General features: G+C 41.3%; 3 protein-coding genes across 4 annotated transcripts in view; 1 reads left to right on the forward strand and 2 right to left on the reverse strand.

Moving 5' to 3' along the window:
* The window catches only part of LOC139987832 (zwei Ig domain protein zig-8), a 144,330-nt gene that overhangs the window by 76,872 nt on the left and 42,834 nt on the right, over positions 1 to 24,624 (reverse strand). The window lies entirely within an intron of this gene.
* LOC139987833 (tRNA N(3)-cytidine methyltransferase METTL6) overlaps positions 1 to 24,624 on the forward strand; it is a 113,225-nt gene that overhangs the window by 26,523 nt on the left and 62,078 nt on the right. The gene's annotated exons all lie outside the window — the stretch shown is intronic.
* LOC139987343 (uncharacterized) lies at positions 1,837 to 4,466 on the reverse strand. Its single transcript, XM_072003490.1, has 3 exons — positions 4,373 to 4,466; positions 2,692 to 3,034; positions 1,837 to 2,285 (listed from the first exon to the last, which is right to left on the reverse strand). The coding sequence occupies exons 1-3, from the start codon at positions 4,400 to 4,402 to the stop codon at positions 2,044 to 2,046; spliced, it is 615 nt and encodes a 204-aa protein (XP_071859591.1). The 5' UTR covers positions 4,403 to 4,466; the 3' UTR covers positions 1,837 to 2,043.

Consider the following 24,624-nt stretch of genomic DNA (forward strand, 5'->3'; position numbering starts at 1 on the left):
TCGTTCGCGAATGTAAATTCAAGATACTCAACAGATCGCACATTGTTTTCGTTAGTTTGCTAGCGAACCACGTGAAAAAAAACGAGCCTTACGTTAATCGAGGTTCTGCAAACATGAAAGCGCTTCACGCGACTGGTGTGCACGATTATCGATTCGACCGGCCACGAATTTTATTCGGAACAATGACACGGAATAATGAACTCTGCAACAAAACGACTCCACGTGTGTCGGTTTGAAAAATTCTCGATACATATATATATATATATATATATATATATATATGTCGAATCGTACAAATGTTACCCGATGTTTCAATTGGAATCTACCAGAACTTAGTCGGCAGATGTATTCCAGGATAACGATTATCGTCGATAACCGGATACCGTCGGAGAGGAAATTCGGAACTATCTACTTACATACACGGTGTGGGAATACTATGTAAGTACATATATTTACTTTTCAAAAATTATAGAGATTTACGTGGATCCGTTTCGTTGATTTTGGTGAAAAGTTAGCAAATTTACACTAGCTTCATAGCGGAAAGTTAGCAAATTTACTCTAGTTCGAACCCTCTTCTTTCTTGCTTTATCGCGTCAAATTGATTTGTCGGCTAGAAATAGTAATTTACAATGTAGCATTACCAATCGGATGTAGACTACGCGGTACGAATCAAAATTTGTCCAAACTCCTAGATCGAGCGATTTCATCAAAGCAGATCCAAATTGCCGTCGATCAGGAACCACTATTTTCAACTGATCATTGGGATCTGGGTCTTGTTAAAATTACGATATATTGTCCTAAAGTTTGCTCAAATCTAAGGCAATAATCAGACTCTAACAAAGCGAGCGAACGACGTCGTAGTTTTCGGTCCGGAGATAACGTTTGCCGTTGAGCAAGAGAGAGCTCCGTAGTACATTGACACTTCATTAACCGCATCGGTGCTGCGAAGGAACGACACGCGAGCGTCTCCTCTTCTCCGTTCCCACTCTCGCAATTTGTTAACACGATGCAACGTTAAAGGAAGTTGGTATTTGGCGCGCCATCGTGGCGAAATCGTGTGACGATGTTCGATCACCGGCAGCGGCTCATCGGATGATCGCGCTACGACGATACTGTGGGTAATTAGTAGCTGCCTAGTTCCGCAAGAAACAACCACGTTATCGAATTATCCAATTTACCTCGTAATCCATATGACTGTCTGTACGGTTGTTAACGCGACTCTAACGTCATCCGGGCGATTACGCGCAAAGATTTGATTCTTTCGCGTCTTCGACTTGACTCGACGTCCGTGCCAAATATTTCAGTGATCGCAAAAGTTCGGAGTTAATTCGATCGTTAGCGATTTAACGATGTAACATGGTCGCAAAAGAAGGTGACATAGCGCGGCACCGGCCTCTTACCAGCCCTTATCTACTCGCCGGCCTGTTCGTTGTTCTTTTTGTTTCCACTCTCCTCCGCCTCTGTCGGCATGCATTCGAGGCATTGTTAGCGCGCGGACGAGCCTTCCTTTTATCTTCTCTGCTGTTATTCGCTCAGGCCGTCCTACCACCCTCGCCCCATTTCGCTCCTTTTCTCCTTTTGTCTTTATCCACTCGCGATAACGACGTTCCGTTGGTATCAAATTGATCAGACGAGACGCGCCTTAACGACGTGCCGCGTATGACTGTGCTCGGGTGTAGCCGAGTTGCGCTTCATCGGCGATCGACCTCCTTTCGTGACGACTATCCTTCCTTTCGATCGCAAATAATTACGTAACGCTTTATCCATTTGACATCTTGTATTTTATGTCAGGATAAGTGATGCCTGATGGAGCATACCGTGACGCGCGGATTAAACGCGAAGAGAGTTGGTTTCAAACAGTTCCACTCTGATACGGTGGTGTTTTATTAAAAGGAATGTTCTATATTTACAATATAAACGTTCTCCGCGGCAATCTTCAGGATGATAATCAACGATGAAAGCCTTTGGTACAGTGAAAATATGAAACAACGAAGCGTAACAAACAGGTACAAAACGATAAACGATCGATCGATCACGAAAGGATCAATATCCCTCGTTGGTGGTGTACGAGGCGACGTAATCTTGGACGTCTTGTTCCTGTTGCGCCGCAGTTTGGTGATCGTGAACTCGAAGTTGGCCTTGACCTACGTAGATATCAGCCGAGTGGTCGTTCTTGCCGGAAGTGTGCACCACGGCGTGAAATCCATCCTTGTCGGCGCGGTAGCTGACCACTCGAACGCTACCACCTGGTTCCTTCACGCTGTACTGGCCGGACACGCTGCTTCCTGCGGAAAGGAACGGCCGCGGATGAACGGAAACCGCGAAACCAATTGTTGAACTTGTAACGAAACGTAATTGAATGCCAGAGAAATTTCGCCTGAAATAACTCTATTAGCATAACAACGCCGAGGAATAACTCGACCACGCGGATACAGTAGAGATCGCGAGCCAAACCGCGCGGAGCCTGTCCTCCTTACTTATTTATCCGGTATTCGTATCCTTCCCACATATTCATGACGCATACACGAGAAAATTACTCTCGCGATCGAATTACCTCCGCTTCTATTAATCGTATTTGAGTTCTCGTGTCATAACTCGCATGAACAAACTCGCTCGCGAAGAAGACGAAAAAAGGAATATCGAATCTCGAACGGTTGCTTCTCTCTCTCTCTCTCTCTCTCTCTCTCTCACCATCTCGCGTTTCTTTCTGAGCATGGAAATCGCCAGTCTGATGATCCTCGACGCCGTACGAGAAGTCGTACTTCGGATGCGCGACATAGTCAAACTCGTAACCGTGTTCCTGTTGCTCGTGTCCGTGCAAATTGTTCGAGCTGTCCTCGTGATTCTCCGCGTACGGTACTTTCACCTCAAACACTGGCCCCTCGACGGGCCCGTGAAACTGCAGATACGAGTTGGCCAGTGAACTGTGCTGCACTGGATCCTGTTGTCCGTGTAAAGCCTCCGCTTCCAGGGATATCACGCCGGCTCGTGATCGATGGCCGAGCGCCAACGTGATGGTCAAGGCGATACTGACCTGTGGCACAAAAAGTCACCTTCGAAAGTACCTTGTAACCTGACGTTTTTCTTCGATCGGATCTGGTACATCAGTCGTTGGAAGATTTACGCGTGATCGACGTGGGAAAAGGTGACGTTTAACGGGTCGATTTTTCAACGACCACGGGATTGGTACGCGATTCTGCCATCGATCTCTTTTATTTTTTTACAATTTTCGTATGACTATTCACGCGTCGCAGATTCAACTAATTTGAAGATATTGATCGCGTTGCAAATGAAAAACCAGTCGCTATGGTAAATCGCGGAAAACGAATTTAAATCGTACGATTGCGAGGAATTCGATATTGCCAGGAACGAGGTACGATTCGAATCCTTAATTGTGAGCTGTGTATAAAATCGTGTCGAAGCGGGTTGCACCATGATGAAAGCAATCGAATACATGCTGCACTTATAACGATCAATTGAATCTCAGAGACAGATGCACAAAGAGAGCGAAAAAGAGAGGAGAGACGAAAACGTCGATCTGAGACGTCCCATTTTCAATTACTACGTCGATTGTCAACGCACAAACGTTGACTACCGTGTCGAAAACAGTCTCGACTCGTCGATTATACAAGCCAATAAAAGTTTCGCGTTTCATCGTGGATTGAAATTCGATTCTCTTCGTTTCGTTTGTACGCGTTTCGCTTTGCTTGTTTGTTCATCATGACAAATAAAATTACCGAATACCCTTCGCCGCAAAATATCGATAAGATTATCGAACAAACGGAGGTAAAAATGAAATGAGACGCAAAAAAAGAAAAAACGCCATCTAATATAATTTTTAGCACGGTTACTCGCAGCTTTCAATTACATCTCATTCGTAATGTTGTAACAAGCGTTGAAGCGTGTCAAACACGAACGAGCAGAATCACGGTATAAAGAATGCCAGTTGGTTTTAATTACTCGACACAAACCCGGAATAATAAGCAGTCCAGTCCGGTATTCCATATGCGACACGATTATACGACTCTCGAAATCATGATACCGTGTTTTGTAATATCTTCGCTTGTCTCGCACGACGCTTTTTCTTATCGAGAAATATGCTCATTTATGTATATACGAACTAAGTATATTTTTATAAAGTAATGAGACGAATCGAAACGATCTCTAGGAAGGTCGTCTTCTCTCGAGCTCGGTTTTCTCAAATTTTCCTTTGCACGTACTTTCGAAAATAAATTCCGACTAGAACCCTCTCTCTCCCTCTCTCTCTCTCTCGCTCCGGTATTTTTCTTGTCTCTGATCGTTTGCTCCTGCTTGATTTCTCGTGTCCCGCTTTTCTCCGATTCACGATTCGATTTCTTCGTCGATACCGTACCTTGATCCTCGTGTCTCCCTCGTATCTCATGGTATATAAAGCGGTCAAGTGAGAACTGCAACTTTCCAACGTATTTTCTAGCCTTTTATACCATGGCAATGCACATTCTGTTTATACACGACGCTCGTAAACAGATGTGAATCTGCCAGTTACGTTGGACATCGCGTGCGTGTGCGATACGTGCGTACACGTTGGTGAATTTCGCTCGAACATGGTCAGCCTGGCCCTCTCTTCGTCTCCGCTTCGCGACCTTTCACGTACGAAACCGCTGTAACGGAACTGTTTGTCACCAGCTTCTGACGACTTTGCTGCTTCTATACTCCAAGACAGGAACGACGTTTCTCTTTTCTATTTAATCGCTATTAGAAACTTCATCAGATGATCGTAAGGATCATCCGATCATACAACCGACTAATCGTGCTCTAATTGGCACAACCGATCTTACCTTCCTGTGAATAGCAATTTTGTTCTAATAACGCTTCGACTTCAGTAACGCGTAACCAATTATTAATAGATTCGCGTTTAATATTATCGATCAATCCTGGTTACGGTGGCTTCCTTACATTTTCGAAGACGCCACTGAACGGCTTCCTTTTCGTCAGCACGAAGCCTGGCGTCGCGTCGCTGGACGACACTAGGGTCGAATAATCCGCTTATTCCGTTCGAGCCAGGATTTATTTGGATTCTTAACCCCCTGGGAGATTCGGTGCTTGGATTGAATCCCATCGGATCTACTTTAAATGCCTCGATCTCCGACAGTTTTTCCTCCCTACTTGAGATGCTGGTTGTCTCGTTCGTTTAATAGCGCTGTTTAATTCCTTTATTGGGCTGTTTGTTCCAGCTCCAAATACCTTCGCGGGCTCGAACAACGAGCTCGCGTCTCTCAAACTGCCATTGCGCTAATCTTCCGAATCCGCTGCTCTCGAATTATTTAACAAACGCTTCGACGATTTACTCGACCTGTACTTCGAAACGAGATCACCGGTGCTAATCAGCGTCAGTTTGATTATCGACTTCGATTATTCGTAGTCAAGCGCAACGAGTGGCAACGTATCAAACAGAAGTATAATTCGGCGGAGCTTCTTCGAGCGACGTGTTTGAAGTCAAACATCAAAAGCCTTGATTTCCTAGATTCGCTGCATCTAACAGGTAGACCGGAAAACATGGACAAACGAAAAAGAAGCGAGACGCGAGTGTAAAGGATATACACGTATTCGTCCGTGGATGTTTACAGAAGCTACTTTGATGCAATGAGAAAATAAGAAAATGTCAACGTCATCGAAAAGGGAACGGTTGATCAGAAAAATAACAAGTTCTACTGCAAGACCTCTGTGCTCCGCGCTGTCAGCGTTTGGTCTTTTACACTTGAACGATTGAATTTCTTCCTTTCCGTCCTAGTTTTGCCGTTTTCAATTTACAAATTGAAAATCCTCTATTATGTTTATGCGCGTCGATTAATGTTCGTGACGCTTTATTCTGCTTTATTCGAAGTATATCAGGACACGAGTCAAGTACCACTGTCGTTTGCTAGTAACCACAGTGTGTCGATGTCTCATTACGATTTACGTTTGGCCGTCTCTTTGACGAATCGTGTGTGTTGCCTCGACGAGACAAGCTACAGAGAGCCGTCAGTGGAATTGCGATTTCGTTGGAAATCAGGAAAGCAACATGCTATGTTCGAGCGTATTTCGGTTCTTATGGACGTTCTTCAAAGGTCGAGTCACTGAACGAAAGATCAGAGTAAGAATTTCGTCTTTGTTACGTCGCAAGATAATGTTTGCGTTTATCAGAACTACCCAAGTTGATTTTAAGTTATTCCACACGACAAAGTATACCGATCGATGCCAGATAGTTGACGTACAGACCGTATGACCGTTCAGGTGAAGTACATAAAAGATTCTGCTTTCACGAAACGAAGCCAACCGGAAGTTGGCTAGCATTCCAAAGAAATCTTTTCTCTCCACACTTTTCTCGTTGCCGGTAAAAATTGCTGAATACTTTTACGCATAAACCATCGGCTTTACGAGCAAAAAGTATTTTTCTCATCTAACGTCGGCAACATAAATGGTAATATTTTACAAACGAGTACGCTTCAAATAAGAACCAACGATATAACAACAATGTACAAAGCGATAACGTGCTTGTTGTTCGTTATTGTCGACTGCTAATTAATTCGCTTTGTAAGCAGTTCGGTCAGCATTTAAAAACATTATAAGCATCGGATACAACACGTTCAAGCGCAATAATGTCCCCATGGCAAATATAAATATATTCGATTATAGCGACGTACATAAGTCGGCGTCTCTGCATCAAACGATCATTTGGTCTACACAAACACCGTGCGTTATTCGTATTTGCTCTATGCATCGTTATTCCTTGCGATTCGATATAGGATCGTTTCAACTGCCGAAGACCAATTACAACACGTATCTTAACTTCAAATTAATCCTTTGTCCGTAACAATTATATTCTCGCAGTCCGATACAAGTGCTACTATCGACGCTAATTGAAGTGCTTCTACGTGCTTCATTCGAAAAACAAAGACAAGAAAACAAGACCGAACTTCCTGCTTCAAAGAAAAATCTCTCTTTGACACAGATACGCGGATTCTCTTGCTCGAGCCGTTTCGTCTCGCGAACAAAATCTTTGACGCGAAATTGCTAGATGAACGTACGATGGCGATGAACAATGCATCGTTGCAGCAAAGATGGGTAGCTTCGTATCATTCAAGCATATTTTTTTCTTATCCTGTTCCTCGAAAAAAAAAAAGAAAAAAAACAAAATAGGATGAAGTTTGGCCAAGCGAAACGAACAGGTATGGCGAACGAAGAATACGGATAAACGAAAACGTTTATATCCAACCATTTCGATGGTTTTCAGAGTGGAAGGATATTAAATGCTTTTATTTCTTGCGGAAACGCGGAAAAACGGACTAATGTATATCAGCCACGTTGCCGCTATACGTATATCTTAAAAGCAGGGTCTTTTTATTTGATCCATTCTAGAGGATAATATGGTATGCGGATGAAGATAAAAGGATCATAACCGTGATAAAATTTAGAATATGATCAAATAAATGTGGTTAAATGGAAAAACGGTGTTTCAATATTTCCTCGTTCTTTTGTCTAAACGAGAAAATTTTATCGCGCCTTGTAATCGTTCTTCCGATGCAATAAATACACCATTTATTTATTTCAAATTCTTTCGACCGTGTCGCACACTGTAGATTAATCTTTTAATCAGAAGAAACGAGTTTCATTCCCCGCGAGGATTTTCCACGAAATTTCGTGAAAATTTTAGTAACGCACGGAGCATCTTGGGTGGATCGCTCCGAGAACAGATCCTTAAATTTTGTACGAATATATGTTCCTTCTTTATTAAAAGTTCCTACGGAATATATATGGTGGGTTAAAATCCACGAGGTTAAAAGCAAGTTAGAACAACGACAATGTTGGTGCTACGATTTAAATAATTCGCGAGACTATGTACATACGAGTTCGACTAGTAAAATTGTAATAGTTTGGTTATCTGTCTGATATAAATTACACGTCGGAATAAATGTCAAAGGGAAAGGATTGGCTAAAATATTTTCGTTCGAATGGTTCGATGAATGGATAGAGTTCTGAAATCGAGAGGAATTCTAAGACTCTAACCCTTCGTGGACGAATGAACAGCGTAATTGACAGGGCGCCTAGGACGTGAAAGAGAAACGATGACTAGGCGGATTCCTTCGAAGCCACTTCTTCTGCTTTCATACTCCGGAAAGCTTCGGTAAAGCGTATTGAGTGCAAATTGCGGTAGACATCCGATCTAGGTCAAGCCGATGCGCGAGACAACTGGTACCGTCGGCTGTTTCACGATTAAATGAATGCACCAAGTTCGAGAGGAACAGATTCCCTCGTTGCGGTGCGGTCCGGTGACAGCGTACCGTTCTATTGCCTCCAGCTTCTTCACCGACTTCATATCGCATCCATGCTTGAATTCTTTCTCACGATATATGAAATCCGAAACAAGAAGACGTATATCATCAACTTTATTATTATCAATTTTATTCTTTATCGGACTTGCTGTATTATTTATTTCTACGCGCACGGTGCATATTTTTTAATTCTTCGGTCGATTCCGTTGAAGCGTTACGTACACATAACTGATAAAATCCAATTTAGGAGCAACGATTGTATAAGATTTCATAGTTGTTAGAAGTCAGAAAAGTAAAAGGAAACAGAGGTGAAACAACGTTAAAGGGCCAGGCTGTCGGCTGACTCAATTAAAATTCTTAGTAAAATTTCTCATTTAACCGGAGCGCTTGGTTCTCGCGACCGGCTATCCGCGAAGTCGTACGACAAACGGAATTTTACCGACTCATTTTTTCTGGGAAACAGTTAGCCAAGGAAGGTTAAAACGGGTAATGATAAGGAAACGCAATTCCAACCATTCTTTTCGCGTTATTGCGGTTGTGTCAGGCGTTTCCAGAGCGTGACTCGCCAAGCACAGCAAGGCAATGAAACGTTAAAAATGCGGGCTATTAAGGGCCAATGTGCCAGGATACCGTTTCATTTGCATCCACGCTACCGTCTTTCTATTATTAAAATACGGAAGTGGTCGGTGTCTGCCAACGATTCCTCCTTATTCCCTTTTCCGTAGATACGTTCGAAGGCAATTACGCGTCGAGAATACCGAACTGGTACTATGCATTTCCGACGTATTTTCGATGCATTTTCGATGCATTTCCGACGATTGTCTTTCGAAATATATCACTTGCAGCCAACGCAGCCAACAAACAACCAAAAACTCGATACAAAAACACAACCGATGCTTGCGAGGGTATACGATATAAAAACATCGAGATTCTAACAACGTTACTAAGCGTACAGTTAATCAATCTTCATTCTCCGCTACCTAATTACCGCTACGTCGTATAAAAAGATAAATTAGGCACTGTTCCTATCTATAACACGAGTAAAAGAAATTTTATTTATATGAAAGAGTCGCGATCCAGTTAATAAATCCCCAATGGTTCTAAAAATTATTTGCAAACACTTTCGTTGACAGATCGAAGTTTATGCAAGTGGATTACAAGATTATGCGATGTATCGTTTCGTTATTTAAACACAGTGAAATCGCTTTTATTTAAACAACCGCTAATATTCGCGCAAGAGAAATCTATGACAGTCCGTGGAACGTCCGCCGTTGGTTTCCGTTGGTTTCTGATAGCACGAGTGATAATACGCGATTCAGAAGCATCGGTGGAGGCACGGCGACTCGGTGCAAATGTGACGTGTCACGATCAGAGATTAACGCGTTAACAAGTTGTCAAGGGAGAACGTGTATAGGTAGATGTCGCGTCGACGCGTAAATCAAAGTTCAAGATACCAATTTACTTGCACTTATCACGGTTGCGCAGCCAAGCGCGACACTTTCTCTCACTCCTAGCTGCGATCTTAAACCTGTTGATCGAGCACAATCGAGTTCCTCGTCAGCGGACAATGTCGTTCGCACGTTTCGTGGCGAGGTGCACACATTACCGAACACACGTATGTCAATTTGCTGGCGCCTAACTAATCCTCGAACCATGCTACCAGCTGGACAACACATGTGACGTGGATTGGCCATTATGCGTTCATCGAGAGTAACAAGTTTTCAGCACGAGTCGTTAACGACGCGAATAGCGCTTGCTCTTCGATCTCTTATCCCGTACAGATTTCGACAACAATGAAATTGCATTTTTTTTCTAACACGATAAACCGTCTTTTTCTTGTCCGATTAAACTACCGTCTTAATTGGATTTGTTTTCGCTAGCAGAAAATTATAATTTTTTGCTTATTCCATAGCAAAACCAATGTCTATCAATGGTGAGCGAAAGATTCTCGACTTCACGTTTAATTAAGTGGAAACGCCCGCGAGGAAGTCGTTAGGTATCGCTGATTTGCAATTAGAAGGATGCTTTGTCGATAGTAGATTGCAATCCTGCTTCTATTCTCGAGATATCGATAGATTTTCTTGCCAGAGTCGGTCCTTGGGCGTTGATTAAACGTGAAACGCGACGGTTTCTTTCGTTTAGCGTCTACGTCGTATTAATTTGGCGAGTAACACTCGTTTAAACTGTCATGGTTTTGTCAATCTCGGATAGTGAGATATATCGACAAAGTGCGACCAAACTGCGCGATATCTCAGAGTTTTAATGCATTCGAGCGACTCGCGTTATTAGTGGCTCGTCCACAGCGGTTGCGGTAATCCTACTAGCAGCAGTAAGCACTATGTTGAAGTCAGGGATCAAAGCCTTTGTAATTCTATAGGACGCAAGGTGAAAGCACTTCGAACGTGTCACCCGTGAATGTGTATTTCGTGTACACAGTGAGTTTCTATCGAAATCCCTCTAGGGTTACCAAAACAGTATCAATAAATGTTTGATTTAATTGCATACTCTAACTAATCCTCCATTGAATTTTCTAACAATACAGAAAATTAAAAGTGAGAAATTCACTCGACCGGTTTTCTTTCAAACGAACAACGTGTTTGTGAAACGTAAACGTTCTATCTTACGAATAGTTTTCCCTCTTAAACGCGTATCTATCTACACACATAATAATTAAGTGGAGTATTTAACCGCATCGTCTGTCGAGGTGTAACGTTTACCAAGTATTTCATAAATCGTTGCCACGATTACGATGCCGAAGACTATAACTAGGATTAATTTTCACGGTGTTATTAGCGTCGACGATCTCGTTCAAATCCGAGCACGATATCGACAACAGTTTGAGGGTGTAACCCCAAAGCAATTCTCTTAAGGATCTTCCAAATAACAACGCTCTTTGTATATTCACAGATTAATATTGCGGGGAAATATCGATCAAGGGGTACCTTCGAGCGACTATTTTCATCTCCGTCGTGCATATATGTCTGGCAGTGTGGATTAAACGGTAAAGCACTGGTTATAAATGAATCATGACGTACCTACACGCAAACCGTGAAAATTATGACCAAGCTAATATATAGAAGCACGAATTATAGGCAAGTAGTAATATTAGTTCCTCGTGTTATCAGCTCTCTTATGCGCCGAAACCGCGTGATGTATCGCCCAAAGGGTTCCTGCAGAGTTTCCCGTTTAATTAAACTTCTGATTGGTGACGATCCAGCGAACGCAACGTAATGACCAGAAGCAATCAGCTGCTGCCTGAAGGGGCTGCGCACTTTTCGAAAGCCCAAGCAGACGGAAAGCTAAGCGGAAGGTCAGTCCTCGTAGAGATCGAGCGATCCTGATTAAATCTTAAGAGCTTTCCTGTTTGCTTTTCCACCATTCAATTACATCTACCACTAAAATTATTTTTTCTCTTAACAATCTCCTTTTAATAAAGTGACTTTTCCCACAAATGTTTAGCCCCTCTAACGTATTTTCCGCTAATTTGTGTCTCTATATGCAAAGTATATCTATCTGCCTTCGTAAACATCGTAATCGAGAATATTTGAACGCGAGTACAAAGGGGTTTTCGATTCATATATCATTGCGTTAAACCTTTAATTAGCGATTATCGTTGACCGGTAACGACAATCAGGTGGGCAAAAAGTAATCAATTTGCGATCACATCGCAAGCTGGATCGCGTAGGAACCCGGTCATGAGCCGATATGAGCAGAGATTCAAAGTCTAATTAAACTTCAGATAGGTTCAGCCAACTCGATACGATATAATAGAGATCAAGAGATGCTGGAATATCGGCAGAAGATCATTAATCTATTATGGTACTGGGATAGTCAAAACTCATCCTGAGAGAAAGAATTTTGCATATAATTAAACTTATCGCAATTTCGTGTGAAATCCGCTCAAATATTGTACTCAGTTTATCGTTGAATAAATATAGCATGGAATAATGCGAAACGGTCTCTGCTCTGGACCGTAACAAAAAAGAAGAGCATTAACAACGATATCGGTTGGATTTTAATTATCGCGGAATATGTTTGCTACTCTTCTCCGAGAAATCGATTATTCGAAGCCGACGTTTTAATTAATCAACGCGTTGGCTAATGCATCGATGCAGCTGCATTTCGGCTTCGTTATTCGTTGACTGTTCTTATCGCAAAAATGAGAAAGTAATAAGCGGATTTATCGATTTGCTTCGAACAACTACAAATTTTGTTCCACTATACAGGACAAAATAAGGGTTGTCAGGACGAACACAGAAAACACGCCTTCTCTTCATTTCGCTTTTTCTTCGCGTAACGTCATAACCTTGGAGATTTTTAGACGATCTGTCTATGGTACGGATGTTCCGATCGATCACCCAAGTCTGACTGATATTGCACTAAGCACGGCAGACGTTGGCATCAATCTTTGATTATCCACCCTTCGATGCTTCTGTAGTCTTGTTTCTCGACTATTTCCGTAATAATAATATAATATTAGACGTTAGGTTTTTTGATAATTCCAGAGAAAATAATTATAACGAATGTTTTTCGACTTTGACCATACGTTATTTCTGTTCGTATACGTATCTACAATATGATACGAAGTAAAATATCTTGACGCTGAATTTATAGAGGTTATTAAGTCCACACTGCATACCTCTATACCAAAACGAATGCTTTTTGTCCAATCGCAATTCGTAAGCAAGAAGTAAAATATGACAAAATTCATATCCACACCGAGTAAACTAGTCTTGTTTCTTTATTTTGCGTAACATACGGCTCTCTCTTTAATGAAAGTTTCCGTAAAATTGTCACAGAAATCATTCGTAGACTATTACGTTAATGCTGTGCGACATACTCGTAAACAGCATGTACACGTGGATTTTAAAAGTGTACTTTGCAAATTTTATATTTACAGGAAGTTACTTCCTTTAATTAATAACTCGCTATTCCCCGCGGGGTCCGTTATGATCGCTGATTAGCCGTAAATATGAAGATTATGTAACGTATTGTGAAACAAGTTGTAACGTGTATTGTAGTTGCTTCATTAATTGCCACCAACCAACCCATGATGATGGTCAGCGTAATCATGATTTAGCTCATGGTGATGATAATGGTGGCCACTTGCGAAACCAGGATAACCTTTACCGTAATTACTATCGCTTTGACTATAGCCATAGTGATAATACGGTCCGTTGTCACCAACTCCTTCGTTATGGTCATGGTCAAGACTGTGTTACGTTATTGCATATACTCGTTGTCTTTGCACCAACTGCTACAAACGCTATGGTTACGCTCGTCATAGTTTTCTTCCATTGTTTCTTATACCGCTGTGTACTATATTTACTATAACCATAATGATATTGATAACATTTATAATTTTTTTCTTTTTTCACTGTCTATGATCCGAATATCTTCCTTCCTATCCATATCTTGATTCCTGTTCAATTTATTATTATTATTATTCGCGGTTATAGTTCTATAATGCAATTATTATTGTTACATTCATTGTTAGGCATTAAATGTGTCTGACGCAAAAAGAATGCAGAGAGAAGGGGAATTAAAAATACTTTCACATTTACGTAACTTGAAGGTTTATGCTTAAAAGAATTTGGAGAATCAAAACAGAAGTAGGACAAAATATCGCTAGTTCATAATTCTATCCATGGGATATTTATGGCTAGTTTTAAAAAGTAACGTATCAAACAGAAATCTTTCCCTGATATATCTTGAAGGTACATAAACTCCAATTACACTAAGCAGATCGGAACAATTCGCTTGATCGCTTAATAATCCCATAGAAGTAGGATAGATCGAATATCTTCCTACGACTTTCCAGTGTTTTCGTTCCAAGTTGTTCTAATCGAATTATAGTTATGATCGTAATGTAACATACTCATACCCAATTTATTAGCTGTGAGTCTTAGAAATTTACGTTATCCACTTTCTAGTAATCATTTATTCTTGTTAAACATAGGAGATCACAGTACCGAAGCATACTCTAAGTGTGATCTAACTAATGAGTAGATTGTTTTAATAGTTTCGGTGTTAGAGAAACCTTTCGAGTACCGTTTTATAAAGTAAAGAGATTTTAAAACTGTGTTGGCGACATAAATTGATAATTGTATTAAAAGTCGCTTACGTAAAATAATAGTATAAAAACCTGATAACCGGACGGAACCACTCTAGAAGTGGCTACATATTATACTAATGAAATTTCCCTCAACAGCTTTCCATGTATCAAGTAAATTAAAAATTTTTCGAAACTTACGACATTTTTGTTGCCTCTACTTAATTATTAATGTTCATGCATATATTACTCTATTATACTTATAGTCTCTGTATACAAAATCCTTGATAAGATCGTCTTTAATTTCGTATCTAGATGAATATCCCTTATTAAGTTTGTAACATTCGCTATCGTCGTTAGCCTTATCTCTTCAAACTGTTCCCATTATTTTATCTCTCCTAGAGTTCTCAGTTGGATCAAACGTAAATTCGCTGTTCGATATAATACGGTTACGGTCAGTAATAATCAATTCGAAACTTTGTATAATTAAATATATCCATCGATATTTTGGAAAATCGTACGTACGTTATTACATTCTTCTCGTAATATGATTCGTTCGATAGATTTCATTCGAATGATCCTTTATAGAAGAAATATTCGCCGAGATAATTATACGAAGGAAATTAAGGTTGAAAACCATTTCAACATTCTATTCGTAATTTCATCAACGGACAAAAGATTATATATTTGATTATGTAGAGTATAATTCGGCATAATACATTATCAGGACACAGTTGCGCGTAAATGAAATAATTGAAAGAATCGTTTATGCTTAAAATTATTCGGTTTTTTTTGGGTTACAATCTATACTTTTGCAATCGAATCGGTATTGGCAACACATTTAAAAGATAATTACTCTGGACTCTAAACGAATATAGCATAACATTTTTACGTTGTTTTTTTCCGCCATTTTTCAAGTTATATCCTTTGCACTGCACACGCGGCCGTGAAACATTATCATAAATTGAGCGCATACTAGGACTACAACGTTTATTACTTTCTTATTCGGTCTATCGGAAGGAAAAATTTACGAGTTCGTTACATTTTCTTGTTGGCTAGGTTTCGAACACGTGACTTGGTCCAACTTCGCTCGTATAGTATAAAAAACTTCTTCTATTCCGTTATACCGATCTTTTTCTTTCCTTAATTATTCTGTCATTTCTGCGTGAAACTTTCGTCAAAGATGCATGGCTTGTGATACCTTGCCAAAGGCAACAGGCAAGTTTCCATGAAGCTTGGGCTTGGCCAAAGGAAACGCACCGAACTTTCTTAATCTTGCCGATGGTAAACGTCTCTCGGTTACTCTCCGAGAACGCGACGCGAAGAAAAGTAGAAAACGGTCGTGCGAGTCAGCCATGGAATTTTTACCGAGGAAACGAAGTTATCTCGTTGGGTGAAACTTCCGGATAACCTTTCAAGATTTCGTGAAATTATAGCGGCATTCGTTTTCCCCTTGTCCTTGTTTCTTCGTCTGAATAGGGAGATCTAGGAAACTTTCGGATGACCGAAAGGGGACGCGTTATATCGCTGGACACAATGAGCGCTCTGAAATTCTAGTATTTTCAAAGAGCAGAGCAGCACGAATGTTTCCTGGGGTAAAAGCATTCGGGGAAATTTACTTTCGACAAGATCGACGTGTCCCGTGACGCTAATAAAATCGAGCAAAAAGCTCGACGCTCCACGTTGCTGGCTCGATTGACTCGCGCGTGTTTAGTAATTCCGCTGGACAGCAACTTGCTGTAATTAGCCGTCTAACGAAACAGAATTCTAGAACCAGCCAGATCGTCAAGTGGATCTCACAGGATTACTAATTTGTCACGATGATGTATTGTGATGGCGTAATTAGAAGTTGTCGCCTCATGAATTACAACAGCGTACGAGCAATTCTTGGCTTACCGCGCAATCCGCACACTCTTGTACATTCCTGAGAATGTGACACAATTGGGCTATTACGACCATTCATTATAACGTAATTGTATTCAGCTTAATTTCGTGTTACGTTTTCACAGTTGGAAACAATAGTGTCCCCTGATGTTACTGCATTGTCATTACTGTGAAACGCAACCCTACAGGATCTACCTGTGCACCCAGAGATCAGCTACTGTATTATTAAACGATTTTACGAACGTAATTCGCTTAACCTTGGATGGTTTTCTCCGCCATATATTTCGATATTTGTCCTCTATCGCGTAATAACAAAATAAATAAAATTATATTTTTTATTTTATATTCGATTATTCGATGATTCGTTTATCGTGTCTGTACTCGAACACGTATGACAAGAGAAGACTCATTTTTACGATCGATGCTAATGTACGTAGATATTTTTCCAAGGAAAAACTGAGTTACCTTCCCCTCGAAAGGCTTCACCGATGACAGGCCAACTATAATCTCAGACCTTTGCGATCTATAAATCACTAGTACGACAGGAAGTTGAACAAAATTAAAGACGCGAAGTTAAGTGTCAACGGCGAGGAATATTTAATTATATTCTTGAGGAACAGTCGTTTTCCTGTATTATTTACGAGCTCGAGTTTACGATTCCCGTAAGTTCAAGTTGGTCGTGCTAATCCGCGTACGGTTCCGGAGTTTTCATCGATCAGTCGTAAGACTCGAAACTCATTAAGATCGAATCTAATTATCGTCTATGCGATTTACGTGGTTAATGCACGTCTGGAAATTCGTAAGTTTCGGATAAGTCGACGTTTCCTGCACCGCGCGAATTATTGAAGGATTACCTTCGCTCCATAGACTATAAAATGACGAATGTAAAAAAGAGATAACGAGTTGATAGTTTCTTTGAACAATAGGAGCGAACAGGTTCCAGGCAAGAAACGATTATCGACCTTTAAAATCTTATCGATTCTTCTAGTCATTAATGGGAGCAATCGTTAACGAATCGTTTAGTTTTAACGACCCTTTAATTGTTTCTAGCTACCAGGTTAGCAATGCCAGCCTGGCCAGTATCTGCAACGAAATTAGATCGGTGAAAATTGAATCGGCACGTCTGGAAGAAACGGTCGTCGCGCGCTTTAAACTCTTCTCTAATCTTGTTTCATCCGGACGTCGATCGAGCGAGCAGCATCGATTCGCGCAAAAAATCGACTTTCGATCACCGATGTCTGATCGCGTTTTAATCGCGAGGTTAGACTAAGGCGATAGAACCAGTTCATTTATAACGCCAACAAATTGATGATCAGGGCTCTTTTCAGATTAATTTCCTCCAAGATGAAATCTGGTAGGATGAAAGTTTCTCAGTGACGACACCATTGTCACTGTTGTTGGTCGTGTTATCGCTTGATGTTCTAATAAAGGCCACAGCTGGGGTTGATCTAATTGTTGTCATACAGCAGCGTACCAACGTTCGCAAAATAACAGCGTTGTAAATCTTCTTTACGGCTCGTTTTACGAAGGTGTTGGGTCAAGTGTCTTCCGTATTGTGGGAAATTCATAGGGAAGGTCGAGAAATTGCTTCGGTTTCGTACCAACGTAGGGCCAATATCCCTAGCTAATAAAACCAGAACTACCGTCGGATTGTTCCACAAATATATAACAAGGGAAATTCATACGTTTCTCTTTTTCTTATTATTTTCATGTTACGACCAGCGTAATATTATGTGTTACGTACTATTGCTCGGTTATTATATATCAAAGTTCTGTACAGACGTACGATTCTTTATAGCGTTTCCGCGACGATACGCAACGTCATCCAATAGAGGGGAAACAACTCTGTTATTACAAACTTTAAGAAACTATACGTATGTCTGGAAGGATAATAGAGACATTCTGCTATAAGTATAAAAGTTGCACAGAGACCTGTGTGTCGGTATTGAAGCGATGACAGATAAAGTTAAAGTCAAAGTTCTTAACATAGCGTGACAAAGTCCTTAAGACGTTGGCGCGACAAAACTCGTTCGTCAGTATGAAGCTTAAATTACAATAAATTTTTCTCTATTTATAAACTATTCTTGTACAGCCATGGCCACTCTGTTCACGGACCTATCTATGCAATGAGTTTCTAGGGTTGCGACATCAACGTTTGCGTGCATAAACAAGCTACATTGTCATTTTACTCTCGGTCGTGTATGTGTCACGAGCGTATCGTTACGTCCACTCTTAAATATGCGCGGACTCCTTCTGATTCATTATTCATTCTGCCGCCGCGATGCCGTTTTTATCGCGATTGGCTATTACAAGCTATATTCGATATCGATCGCCGGCACACCGACTTCTCCGCGACTTATTTCTGGACTAGAATCAAACGTAAGTAGGCAAGAGAGAGAGAGAGAGAGAAAGAGAGAGAAAATGCAGAAAACAGAGAAAAGGATAGCTGTGATATATGAATTGTATAAAATGAATCGCATGTGGAAATTTTAGGTCGGAATGCTAATTTTTCTACGCGATCCTTTATTCTACCCAGTTAAATTATCGCGTACCTTGTCCAAGCACGAGCAACGAAAATAAAGCTCGCTAACTGTCCATTTATCTGGTCAGAGCGACCCTATTGAAATATTCATGTGAATCGAGGCTGCTTCCAACAATAAACTCGCGCGATGCGTCCCAGCAGGTAGTCTCGCCGAATGCACGGCCAATCGATTACGTGCGGGGTAAAAGGCATCGTCACGCCAACGTTGTGCGACGTCCCGACAAAATACGACGGGATATTAAGGATTCCTACCTTCGTTACTCGTTCCGTCGTTAGATCGCTAGGACACGTAGCTTCAACTGTCGCGTTGCAAATCGTCGACTTACACGGATTCCAAGCAAATCGAGTTCTATCGTCGCCATTGCATTTGTCAGACGCGAGAACAGAAGGAAAAATAAAAGTGCGATAAGTAAAATCGCGAATAAACAGAGATTCCATGTTGCTTGGAAATAAAGCGTCTCTTAATCTCTGTCACGACGACACGGAGAGAGCAGGCACGAAAGAATATCGCTAGATGAACTTTATTTCCACGTGAGAAGTGGATGATTTAGTGGAAACGGGCCGCGAAATAACCATCGCGTAGTAGGTAGGTATAGTCGTGCTAATGATGCACCGCATCAGAAACGCGCTTGCTAAACAATCGTGTTCCGCGGTTGTGATTCTGTTTGTAATCGCGCTGATTCAGAAACAGTGCCAAAATGTTTCGGCGGTATTGCAGAGACAATGGGCGAATAGCTTTGATTACGTTACACGAGCCCGTTGCTCTTCGTTAATCATGGGAAATGAAGCTTGCTTGGAAAAATGGTGCAAGGATTTTTCTCTTACGCTTGCTTCTCCTTCGAACATCCACGAAAGCGTTCGCCTGAATATTGCGATTAATTTTAATAACAGTCCTCCTCCTTTTAGAGTTGATACATCCTAATAAGCACGGTTTTGCTTTCACAGAAGAAGCTTATTCTTTTTTACGTTCATTTCCTCAGTAATATCCAACTGGTGTTCATCGAACGGAAATTTTCTCGATTGGCTCCTCCGTAATTCGCATCTATACGACGTCGAATCGATTAGGATACGCGAGCGTCGGTGTTCCTTTCCTTCGTTTATCTGAGTTTACCGGATTAAAGTGCAAAAGAAGAACAACTACGGAAGATTGGATTCAAAGCGCGCCAACCGATACACTAGTATGCGATCAAAACGAACCGGCTTATCGTATGAGAGTCCTATCGACGCGAATCGATTCTTCTCGCGTTGTCTTTGTTGCGGGGAAATTCCTTTCTCCGACGCGAAACGACTGACCGAAGAAATTTCCTAGCGATCGTACTCGCTTTCATACCGCTCTAGTCTCGTTTCGCGAGCATCTTTTGCCGGCTAATTGCGCGTTATTCTCCAACATCACCGCGAATTCTTAACAATTATTTATGTCTCATTATTTATTATGTCTTATCCCATGCAATAAAATGTGAGACTAGTTTATCTCGAACATTTTCTACTTTGCAAACACGCATGCTTCTTTCCTACACGGGATATGTTGGATTTAGTTCCCTCAAGCTCGAACGATCTTTTTATCCTTTACAATTTTCCGCGTCAGCTTTCAGCTTGGCTTTCTATAAGACACCGAGTTTTAAACTAGCTCCGAGTTTTTACCATCTTTCCGACAAAACAAAGAAACCTTTGCAAGATTTCTTCGCACGTTTCTCTCATTTAACGTAGCAGAAATTTAAGGCTGAGTAAAAAGGTGGCCTGAAAATTGCATAACACGGCGGAAAATGAGAATCGACGGAACCGGTTTTCAACGTCGGTGCAACTCGGTGAATATTAACTCCGGATGTTGTACGGTTTGTTTTAACCTTCCGCGTGTAGGCGAGAACGACGAGATCCGAGTGGGTACGTGTCTTCTCGTTACGATTCTTGGCGGCGTCGAATAGGAAGGGAAAAGGATGACCCACGCAATTTCGTGGAATCTTTTCTCCCTCTTTCCTTGATCCTCTTTTCCCGTTCCTTTGATTCGTACCTTGACGGAATTCTTAAAAAGCTCGGCTTGCTAGATTCGCGCACTGATTCGAGTACCGTGACCTTTTACGTGCCGAATCTAAGAAGGTTTAACCCCGGAACCAAGAACTCCATTATCTTCCCTGCATTCATATTTATTCTTGATCACGACGAATGCTATCGAATTTCCTTGTTTCTTCGAGATGCTGTGCATTCGCTATGTATTTTCAGTTGACTCAGGGTGTATAGGCCTATTCGATATATTTTTCGTTGTCCAATATCTAGAGGTGCTCGGAAGAACAGAAAGCTCTAGGATACGGCGCAGTCTGATCACGTAAAGTAAAAAACAGAAGGATTCTGCTGGACCAGTATTTTACAGTAAAGCTCTTCCCAATGGACACGGATGATGTTTGCAACGAGCATGGATGGTCGAACGGCGCGTTGTAGCTGCAACTCCGGAAACACAGTGGTCTGCCAGGGCGTAGCTACCTTCCAAGTACTTCTATGAACGTACGATACAGACCAAAAGCCTTGTCTCTCGTTCTGACCGTGTTCCTGGAACACAGGACAGGAGCTCTAAAGCTCTCTACACTTGGCAAACCGACCATGTACAGCGCGTGTGAATGCTCGCGAAGCGAACATACGCGTCGAAGATACGCTTGTATCCATTTGTTCCATCGTTGTATTTGTACAACTGTGTTTGTCATTCCCACTCTGATTCGTAGCTTAACTACACGATTACCTCCGCTTAATACGATTTCATCGCGGGTCTGTTTTGCTTATTCGACACTCGCGAAAAGATCGCTCGATTCCGTCGACAGCGAAATTCCTACCAGTTTGCTTCTTGTTTGCTCACTGGAAAAGGGATGTTGTAAAGAAAACTGCGTTTCTTATTTCTATGAAACGAGCGTTTCAGAAATTTTGTGACGACCTAGTATCGTTTCGATTTTATTCGTGAGAATACCGAATTCGTTCTTTCGCGTCGCGGCTTCATTTTTTAGGGCAAACAGTTTCTTGACCCGATAGTTTTTTCCTGACAGTAAAAAAGATGGAAGCACAAAGGTACGCGAGATAAATGCACCAGCCTGTTCGCACACACTTTGTCAACAAGTTTGCACCAAGAAATATACTTCAACGAAGTTCGAGGCTAACAGGCTTTCATCGGGTAATATATTGGTTCTCGCGACAAGAGATATCCCATTCTATTCGATTTCAAAGGTTTATAGTTCGAACTTGAACCACGGGCTCGTTAAATTGTAATTAAATCGATAGTTCTCTCGATATAGAAATCGTTTAACTGAAAAGACTGTATCATAATTGACTCTCGTCGAGCTTACCTCGATAATGAGAACCGCGTTTGTTGTAGGTATATGCACGCGTCAAACTACTCTATTCCCAATTAATTTAGCTGATTTATCGATCGATCGATTTACGGCAAAATTCTAATACGAATTTACTCTCCTATGACACACCTGCGCAGCCACTTGCATATTAATCCACTCGTGATGCCTGGACCAACGTAAATATCACGATCTGCATGAACGGAAAATGGCTCTTCCATCGAAATTCAATTTGGATGGAACGATCTCTATCGTATATTGATCAATCTAAAACTCACCTAATTATTTTACAGTTGACGACGTCCACTTTCAAGAAACTCCTCTCTAAGCTCGGATTTCTCTGTAAAATAGGACACACGGTCAGCAGGATGCACATTCAATGGACCTCGAGTTTCGATGCATTCCGGAGTCCTTTCATCTCAATATTCAGAACAATGCATTCCCTTGCTATCGATACCAATATGTCCACCTGTGTTACGTCAACGTGAAAATTTCGTTTTTTTTTTTTTGATATAGAAGAAACGCAACAAAAACCAATCACACATTTTCAAATCAAATTCTGATGGAACATCAACGCAAATACACCAAGTGGTTCAGCCATGGCAACTTAACATTTACCAGGGACACAGTCCTCGATAGCAGACGCTCGTTGAAAAGCTTTTACAGTATTTTTCAACTGGATCTGTTACACGAAATTCATATTATCGTACTATAAAGAAAAGAAAAAGACTAGTCGAGAACTAATAGACTGGCATCGTGAATGGCTGTCATTAAGAACGGCTGACAAAAACATCGCGCAGAACGATATCCACGAGAACGCGACGAGAGCGTTGGACTCGAAGCCTTTTAAGGAAACTTTTCGTTATCCAGTTTCAGCGTGAGCTCGTGATAACGACGAGGATGCATCGTGAGTTCAACTTTTAGTCGGCTTTTTATCGGTCCTTCCTCTCTCTCCCTACGCGAGCACGCAATCCCTCGGTTTATCCTAGAACCCTCGTACAACTAGCTTTCGCAGAAGTCGTTTTTATTCGTTGTCCCCTTGGACAAGCTGTTAATTTACCGCGTATCCACGATATAGTCAGAGTTGTACGTTTTTCCGCCCCGACCTCACACTGGCAAATCTGCGCGTAGTATGCGCGCGCTTTCTCTTCTTCCCACAAGCATCGTACGTCAAATTGTGTAATTACAAGGTTTTAATGTGCGAATATTAGCATGATCCTGTTCCCTCAATTTTTGCCCAAAATCTTCCACCCTTCTCTCGATCTTTCCTCGCAGGTACCATGATTTCAATTGAATTTATCCTGCCGACGAAAAATCTATGCACATTGTTTAAATCTGTTACGTGAACTAGTGAATATTCCTCGAGATAAATTCATGAATACATAGTCGATCCTTTTAACCAGCTTGAAACGCTTGTCAGTCGCAGCCACAACATCCATGATGCGTTTGCATAGAAACCAGACGATTTGTGGACGTTTTTCGTTGGCTAATCGCACGGGTAACAACTTTGCCGACAAGTTTGTCGCGAGTTATGGCTGTGACACACATCACGTAAGTTTCCACAGTTTTTATCACGATGCTGCTGGACCGAGGATTAGCGGCTGTTCGTGGTGAAAACGGTTAATTTGTAGAACCCTGTCTCTAAAGGGATATTTGTTGTCTCGCAGAAAGCCATAATGAAACTGGCATATCGGGACAAGTGTCTCTGCGTCGACTCGTATCTTCTCTTCTATTCAGTCAAAAGGCCGACGATTTCTGTTTGTCGTTTTTTGTATTTTTCCCAGGTAATATTCATCGTCCGTTCGTGAAATATGCCAACTCGAAATTCTTTGAATCGTCCGTGTTTTCATATCTCGCTGGAAAGCACACGTTCTCGTAACGTTATATGACTATGGTCAAATAGAAACGCAGGCTACGTTAGTACACGTAACGAATATCAGCGTTCCTATCTTGCTACTAACTAATAAAACGTTTCGCTTCTTTTACATCTTGTTATTTCGTACATTATCGTATACCCGCAACACGATTTAATGTCACGAAAACCTGTCGTATTTAGCGTGCAGAAAGACATCGCTGTCTTATACGTATCTGTCGGTTGTGAATTATTCGTAACCCGCGTTTAGACTAGTTGCAGCCATTTCCCTTCCTTTCATGAAGCGATTCGATCAAACGGGAATACAAATATGTCGAAATTAATCGAATTTAAATGCTTCCGTAGCAAAGCGTGCATTTTCAAATGCCGAAACGGCAAATAAATTATCGAACGACATTCACGGCGATATTGATGTGCAAATAAAACAAGGTTCGCCTAGCGCGGTTTGCTTTCGTGGATCGAAGATACTTTCCCTCGTCCATGTAACCGCACCACAGCTATTTCGCGATTGAAATCGAAGGAAACGAGAGAAACGAACCATCCTTCTCCCGCAGTGCGACGTTCGCATCGCGTTTCTGACGGTTCCAGACTTTTCAACTCATAAAATGACTACAGGATTTTCTTCTGCAAGACCTTCGAAAAGTGTAATGTTTCAA

Source organism: Bombus fervidus, chromosome 5 (genome assembly GCF_041682495.2).
Source record: "Bombus fervidus isolate BK054 chromosome 5, iyBomFerv1, whole genome shotgun sequence".
Taxonomy (NCBI): domain Eukaryota; kingdom Metazoa; phylum Arthropoda; class Insecta; order Hymenoptera; family Apidae; genus Bombus; species Bombus fervidus.